The sequence below is a fragment of the Artemia sp. Qi Xiang Cuo genome, chromosome 11, assembly GCF_049724085.1.
Source record: "Artemia sp. Qi Xiang Cuo chromosome 11, ASM4972408v1, whole genome shotgun sequence".
Lineage (NCBI taxonomy): Eukaryota > Metazoa > Arthropoda > Branchiopoda > Anostraca > Artemiidae > Artemia > Artemia sp. Qi Xiang Cuo.
Window position 1 is genome coordinate 16,123,815 of NC_142804.1, and position 8,708 is coordinate 16,132,522.

An 8,708-nucleotide genomic window follows, 5' to 3' on the forward strand; every position below is an offset into this window, starting at 1 on the left:
TGTTTTTTCGCCGGTTTTAAATTTTTTGCAGTTTAACCATGATAATGGAGTGAATGAAAACGAAATACTGAAATTTGGAAAGGAGTTTTTTCTGGACTTGCCGAGTGTAATCGAAGCTAAAAAAAAACTCCTTTACGATCCGGCCGTACCTGGGACTGAGCTTCCAAGAAGACAGGGGCCGAAGGCTTTGGAAAGCCATCTGAAGGATATTTTAAGTATATTCGAGAAATCTGACAAGGAAGAGATAGACCTACCAATGTTTGTAATTTGTTCTCCAAATGATGTACCCATCATTCCTGCTTTGGTTTATTTTGAACGCGAAAATGAATAGAATGGAACATTTCCTAAAGACTGTTTCAAGTAAGTTCGATTCGTATGATAATCACTTTCCACCATTGCCTGCCCGTGCAACGCCGTCAACTGACTCTCACACCACTGTTGTTGTCTCTTAAGCGCCGCAAAAACTAAACGACCCGGTACCACACAAAAAAGAACTCATTAAACTGATCTGTCACGACGCAGTTACCAAGCTTAGTTTGGAAGAAGAGAAATGGCTATTAAATGTTAAAAACTAAACCACTTACCTTTGCAAAGACTCTATTTCAGTGATTTTAGCAGAATCTCCATCCAAGGTGGTCACTAAACGGTTTTTCGGGATAGTCAGCGAAATATTGAAGGAATTAGACCTCTCATTCTTTCAAGGATATCCAGGTGTGGTGGAAGCTTGCGGCTCTGTGACACTGACACGGTTAAGCTTGATTTTTAAGACTCCATGTCAAAAGCCAAGGCAATGCAAAGGGGTGTTAAACTTGGGTATGAATATTTATCTGAGAAAAAATATCTGTCGGCACCTTGGTGATGTCTAAAATACCGTTCGCCACACCATATAGTAGCTGATTGTGCAAGATAGGTTGCGAAGTGTGCACGCTGTGCGGGCCCTCATATTTCCACCAAGGATTCTCCCTGCCGGCTTGATGCAAGATGTGCCAATTGTGGTGAAAATCATGCCTCCTTTAGTGTTAGATGCAAAGGGCTGAGAGATATCATTGCCAAGATGAAATGATTGCGCCTGTTTCGATTGTTTCACTTAATATAAATGGTACTCGTTTAAAGGAGCATGTGATTGATGAATTGTGTGACCAATTTGACATAGTATACCATCAAGAACACCTCCTGACTTCTACTAGTATTAACGTGGTAAAAAGAAGTTGTAATAATTCCGTTTGTACAACTAATGCTGAGGTTACTTCTGAGAGCTTCTGAAGCCTTCGTATGTTATGTTAAGAATAACCTGAGTTTTCTCTCTCCAGTTTATTATCACAGTGACAAATTCATGCTTGCGGTTTGGTTCAGTAATACTGTACTGATAAATATGTATCTCCCGTGTAACAAAAAAACTATTTCCGCTTTAAACGCGTATATAAAAGCATTGGCTCATCTTAAGGCTATTCTTGCGTCTGTTGTATCGACTGGTTATGATTTCATAGTGGTTGGTGACTTCAACACAGATATTACAAGTCAGTCAGTTCGATCTGATATAGTCCTTGATGCTTTTTCTGCTTATAAAATAGTTGAGAAAAGTGTTGATTATTCATATATTCACCAATCTGGAAGCTTGTCTAATATTGATCATGTAGTTTCCTCGCCATATATTAATGTATCGACTGCTCTCGTTCATGAAGACTATCGTGATAGTGACCACCTCCCGATTTCGTTCTCTGCTTCAGTAGTCGCTTCCCGTTCTACTAGACCATTTACACAAAGTTCTAAGTGGTTTTACAGGAATAATTGGAGTAGAGCTAATTTTGCACTTTATATTACTACGTTGTCCGCGTTATTGGGTTCTATACAAGTTCCTTATCATTTGCTTCAAGTTACTGACCGTTTCTCAAATGATAAGCAGTCTCTAAATGAATATTAATGATAAAATAATTTGGTGCTTAAAACAAGCAGAGGCCACTGCTGTTCCTCTAGAAAAGATTAAAGTTAAAACTATAAAACCAGAATGGGTTTTGGACCCAGAATTAAAAGTTGTAAAGAATAAAGCTAAGTTTTGGCTACGAATATGGGTGTCTTGCGGTCGGCCAAATCGAGGAGTTGCCTTCGATCTGAAGCAAAGTACCAAGCGTGCTTATAAAAAACGTCTACGGCAGTCTAGGGTATCTGGTTTTGATTTTCCTGGGTTAAGAGAGGAGTGGTCTCATGTTATGAATTTGGATAAGCTTAGTAGTGATTTTTCTGAAAGTCCTATAGCAGTTCATACTTGGGTGTCATATTATAATGATATTTTCGGCAAGGTGAACCGGGAAGTTGAAAATTTTTTTTAGTAAACTTCTTGAGTCATGTTTGCCTAATCATATTTCTCAGAGTAATTTATTGCCAGTTTCTACTGTTGATATTAGTCAAGCTATTAAGAACATGCAATCTAGCTCTGTTGATCAAGATGAAACTTCATCTTATTATCTAAAAGTAGGCTGCCCAACTTTGCTAGATCATCTTCAGCTACTGTTTCAGATGTGTTTATCTGCTTCTATGGTTCCCGACAGTTTTCTCTGTAGCACAGTCACCTTGGCTTTGAAGCGTGGAAAAACTTTATCAGAGTGTAGTTCTTATCAACCAATTACTGTTTCGTGCACTCTTAGCAAAGTTTTTGAATATATTCTTCTCCCTTTCATTTCAGAAAATGTTAATTTTGGTGAAAACCAACTTGGCTTTCAAAAAAGGCTGGGATGTCAGCACGCCCATCGTGTTCTAGCTTCCCTCCTGTTGCAATCTGTTAATGATAAATCTCCTCTTCATATCTCTTTTCTTGATCTTTTGAAAGCTTTCGATAGTATAGTCCACTCGCATGCACTCTATTCCCTTATTTCCAACAATATTAACCTTTCTATTGTTGTTTTGTTACGGTACTGGTCTTCGAACTCTTTTATTCGGGTAAAATATAATGGAGTAGTTTCTGATTAAAAGGTGTTTCTTCGGCGTGGGGTCCGTCAAGGTGGTGTGCTTTATCCAACTACTTTTAAGTTGTGTATTGCTCCTATTCTTTTATCCTTGCCTTCGATTTTCATTTCTGATGGAATTGATGTCTCGTATCTTGCTTATGCGGATTATTTTCTCATTGCCAGTCGTTCTAGGGCTGCACTCTCACATTCTGTCAGCTGGATTTCAAACCAGTTCAGACGGATTGGGTTTATGTTGAATGTCGATGAGTGCAAATATATTTCATTTAATTTGAGTGCGAGTCTCCCGCTGAATTGTGTTTTTTTCTCTATTCCCCGTGTCGCTGCTTTTTAGTGGCTTGGTCTTCACATTACTAATAATCTCAAAACACTTCGGGCTCTGACAGTTTCTAATGCAAAAAAAAAAAATTCAGATAGGATATTCAAAAATTGTTGCAAATAGAGGGAGGTACAATAGAAAAGCACTTGGGAAATTATATTCTTCGTTTTGCGATTTTTTTTATCTGGTGTTCTTCCAATTCTGAAGCCTAAATATCTGAATTCTATCCAGACTTATTATTTCAAATTTTCTTGATACCTTTTGTGCCTCCCTCCGTGGTTTCGGAACCGGCATCTAATATCGCGAGGCGGCCTTCCTGATGTACGGGAAAAGGTGACTGTGCTTGCGGGAAAGCTGTCGTTGTCTGCAGGTATTACTGCGCACCATAATTTACGTCGTCTTATTAAATAATTGTTAAGTGTGCGAGTTTGCTTTTTTTTTTTTTTTTGTTCTTTTTTTTGTTTTTTTTCTGTACTCCGCTTCTTTTTTATAGTGGGTAATAAATAAATTATTATTTTTATTATACTATACTCCTTTATTATAATATAGCCATTTTGTTCAGCGTAGTTGATTTCCAGATAGAAAATATATTTTTGAGGGGGATACTCCCCCACAACCCTCAGGGCAAGGGTTTTAAGTTACGCCCTGGGGGCATATAAGGTTTTTATAGAAGGCGTTGTCGTAGAAACTTCAAAACAGGCTCATTCGATTGGAAAATAAAGGGCTAGTGCCCTTTTTAAGTAGCGCCAGTTTATGTTGTTGAACTAGCCCCCTCCCCCCCCCCCCACGCTCGTTTTTCCTTCAAACCAGTCCAATCAAAATTTTCAGATAAAAATTTTGTTCGTCGCGGTTTATTTCCCAATAGAAAATATATTTTTCAGGTGGACACTCCCCCAGAACCCACAGGGCACGGGTTTTATATTATGCCCTTGGGGAATATAAGATTTTTATAGACGACGTTGTCGTAGAAACTTTAAATAAAGCTCATTCGAATGGAAATTAAAGGGCTAGTGCTCTTTTTAATAGTCTAAAATAATTGTAGGGCAACTATTCCCCCCCCCCGCCCAGCATTCCCCCAAACACGTCCAATCAAAATTTTGAGATAGCCAATTTGTTCAGCGTTGTTGATTTCCAGATAGAAAATATATTTTTGAGGGGGATACTCCCCCACAAACCTCGGCAAGGGTTTTAAGTTATGCCCTGAGGGCATATAAGGTTTTTATAGAAGGCGTTGTCGTAGAAACTTCAAAACATGCTCATTCGATTGGAAATTAAAGGGCTAGTGCCCTTTTTAATAGTCGAAAGTCATTAGAGTGTAAACATCCGTAGATTCGGTCATTTCATTAAAATTTTGCTGAAACAAGTCGTCAGAGCTACCTTCCATTCTGTACCCCGTTCTCCTGTAGCCTTTACTGTGTTCTTTAGTGAAAGCTGAACATTAATTTTCAAATCTGTTCTCGCAACCTCAACTCTCAAACTCCCAAGAATTCAACATTCATCATATTGTATCATACGCTTAATATCCATCATTTGGTTAATACCATATTGATTTCAATCACTTAGACCTAAACATGCACGTATATCTGTAGTTTTAGAAGTCGGGAGTGTAACCAAGACTTTGTTTTAGGAAGGGAGTGAACTCTTTGGTGAAACATGTACAGAAGGCCTTATAAATTCTGGCAAATCTTGCTCCACGAATGCAACCATATGGCCATATGGCCAACCATTTTGGCCATATGGTCATTTGGCCAAATGGTCTTATAATTTTACCCATATATGGCCTTATAAATTACGGCAAATCTCGCTCCACGAATGCAACCATATGGCCATATGGCCAACCATTTTGGCCATCTGGCCATTTGGCCGAATAGCTTTATAATTTTACCCATATATGGCCTTATAAATTACAGCAAATCTTGCTCCATGTATGCAACCATATGGCCATATGGCCAACCATTTTGGCCATCTGGCCAAATGGTCCTATAATTTTGCCCATATATTGCCTTATAAATTACGGCAAATCATGCTCCACGAATACAACCATATGGCCATATGGCCAACCATTTTGGCCATATGGCCATTTGGCGAAATGGCCTTATAATTTTACTCATATATGGCCTTATAAATTACGGCAAATTTTGCTCCACGAATGCAACCATATGGCCAACCATTTTGGCCATATGCCCATTTGGCTAAATGGTCTTATAATTTTACCCATATATGGCCTTATAAATTACGGAAAATCTTGCTCCACGAATGTAACCAATGGGTAGAATTTCTTATAAAAAGAGAAATTGCGGCTATGTATTTTCATGTTAAAGCTCAAGCACATTTATTTCTATTATTTATTTTGTGGTGGGTTTTAGCAAGCTGATAAATTACATTATTCTTTACTCCTCAGGAGAAAGTGGCTTCGCCTTTTTAAAATCTAGTTAACAAATGGTTCGGATTAATTAATGCTGTGTGATTTCTGGAGAAACAGAAGTCGTTGCGCGACTACTGCAATTTCTGAAGAGGTACATGACTCCGCCTTTTAAAAAATAATATACGAGAAACAGGTACAGGGCGGATAAAGCAGAAACGGAATATTTTCCCTTTTCGCGACATCTTTTCAGCTAAATTACGGATTTTTTTTTTTTTTATTGCATTATTATACAACCTGAGAAACTGCATATAGATGAATTTGCCACACACGAAATGTGCACGTGGGGGACCAAAATAATCCGTATAATTACTTGAAAAAAGTACTGAAAACTTATTAACATATTTTTTTTCAGTTCATTTTTAGATTTTAAACCAATATCTGGATCCTTTGAAGCCAATCCTCCATTTTGTGAAGAGCTAATGAATGCAGCTGTGACCCATATGGAACATCTATTAGCCAATTCTCCTGAGCCACTCTCTTTTGTTATTTTTGTTCCAGAGTGGAGGGATCCTCCCCCACCTATCTTGAAACGACTGGAAGACTCACCTTGGAGAAGGAGGCAAGTGGTGGTTCCCCAGTATGAACATGAATATAGACATGGCTTTCAGCATATTCTTCCTAAGTATGTCATTCCCCTTTCTATTTGAATTAAACTTGCATCAGTTTTTTAGGCAAGTTCGAGGTCCCTCAACCAGTAAAAATAGTATAGGTTCAATATATAATGATGAATATTGCGTATGTTTAATAATTTCTTTCTAGCTATGATCTTATTCTGGACACGAATGTGACCACTTCGTACCGAGGGTGTCAATTATGAAGAGGGGCAAGGGACCTGTTCTTTCCTGGATTTGTTTCGTTCTCCCCCTAGATTTTGAAAAAAATACTTTTTTTTCTGGGGGGGGGGGGGTTCATTGAAAAATGCTTTTTTGGTATTTTAAATGAAAATATTTAAGAGTTGACAACACCCCCCCCCTCACACCTTAGACCTTAGGCCCACCTGTTCCTCCAGAGGCACCCAGGGTGTCAAGAAGGAGCCGCCCATCTTCCAGGTGGTTTGCTGCTGCCAGGCTGTCCTCCCACTGAGGTTGGATTGACGCGTGGAGGTTAGGCAGATTGGTCTGGTACGTTTATTGCAGGGTTTTTTTGGGTCTACCTCTGCAGTGAAGCTGTTGTTTGCCAGTGGAGCACTGCATTGTATTGCCGGAGATTGTCCATACGTAGTACCTAGCCAAGGTATCTCCATCTGTGAACTACTCAGGGTTTCCTTAAGTTTAAAAGAATGGCTAAAAAATAGAGACAGGTTGGAGGTTTCCTGCGATCTTCCTAAATCGAAACAGAGTCTCTGAAACCCAAATGGAAGCCGTGTTTTCAGTCTTGGGTTAAGTAAGATCGTGGTTAAAGTGGTGAAGTTGTTGTACGAATTACACCGTGCGGCAATGGTGTGACTTTAGCAGTTCGAACAAACAAGGAAGGTAAAATGATGGTGTCAATTATTTCTGCAATGCATTTGTAGGACTATTTGTCTGGTATTAGTTGAAGGGCTGTCTAAGAACTCTACAGTTCAGGACATACGGTGGTCTATGCAGCGCAATCATATTTACAATGTGAATAGACTATTAGGGATAAATTTACACGAAAGGCGACAGTGGAGTATCAGAAACGACTTAATATTGAATATTTCAAATATTTAAAAAAAGGAAATGTTAAATTATTTAAAAAATGTCAAATATTTAAAAAGTATTTTAAAAGTTTATTTTAATATACTAAAAAAAAACTTTCCTTTTTCTTTAATTTTACTTTTTTCTTTTCTTTATTTGCTGCTTTTGGTTAAAACGAAAGGAAAACTGACATTTAAACAAAATCCATGTCTTCCTTTCGTTATTCTTATTGTGTTTTTTTGTATAGCAATCAATCAATCGGTTTATTCAAACAATAAATTCACAACTGAACTCTACAACATAGACTCGCCCGTAAGGCTCTATGGCCAGGAAAAAACAGGGGAGGAAAACAGGCTCTATGGCTCTATAGCGTTTGTGTGTTTTATTCATTTTTTCATGTTTCTTTAAGCTAGTTATCTTCTCTGTCTGTAAAGGCTTCCGGAGGGGAAGTCGAAATATTCGAACTTTTATTATTATTTTCGCAGGAGTAAAATTTATTTTATTTTCTTTTGTTTTATTTTTGTCATATTACAAACAAGATTACTCTTTTTTTAATGTATTTTTGCTTCAATTGCTAATTGCCAGAGGATCTTCAAAATTTCAGTTTTGTACGAAGTAGGATAATTTTTTTCTCAGAATAAAATCAATATGGAATTAAAATCGGCTTTGTTTTAATTGGCTTGGAGTAAAATCGGCTTTGTTTTAAGCAAGCTCAGTAACCATTAAATACTACTTTATAATCTTGAAGATTATATAAGATTTTAAATCATTATACGAGTCCAATCCCAATAAGGTGTCATAGTTCCACCTTTGCATAAAAAATGTACATTGGGTAGGTGGTTTGAAAAAAGCCTGGTAAATAAAAAAGAAATAAAGAATGAAAATAAGATAAAGAAATGCTAAAGAATAAAAAATAGTACAAAAAATAATAAAGGATAATTAGTTTACTTGCAAAAGTAAACTTTACTAATTTCTTCTAGGACTGAAGTAAATATTCGTGCTGCTCATGGGACAGTAATAGTGTGGCTTCAAAATCAACCAGGCTATCAAAAATGGGGTCCATCTGAAGAACGAGTTGACGCCCTTTTGGATGCATATCGTCCTGGTCGTGAACGAGAAAGGGACAAGCAAGAAATGCTTTCTCCGAAAAGGCCTTGAAACAAGTTACAAGCGTATTTCTATGGTGAATTACCCCCATAAGTACTTTTACTAATTCGGGGAAACTGCGTAATATTTCGCATAGCAAGTTGTTAAGATGCATGGTAAATATTTCTAGTGTTCTGAGAGTGCTAACTGAAAGACTTGTTGATTCAAATCCGCTCTGAATGGATTCTTATTCATTTATC

General features: G+C 37.6%; 1 protein-coding gene across 1 annotated transcript in view; it reads left to right on the forward strand.

The window, feature by feature from the left end:
* The window catches only part of Pcif1 (Phosphorylated CTD-interacting factor 1), a 54,963-nt gene extending 46,255 nt beyond the window's left edge, over positions 1-8,708 (forward strand). The window contains exons 10-11 of the mRNA XM_089097086.1: positions 6,057-6,326; positions 8,343-8,708. Coding sequence (XP_088953212.1) covers positions 6,057-6,326; positions 8,343-8,520 — 448 coding nt within the window. The 3' untranslated portion in view covers positions 8,521-8,708. The remainder of the gene's footprint in view (positions 1-6,056; positions 6,327-8,342) is intronic.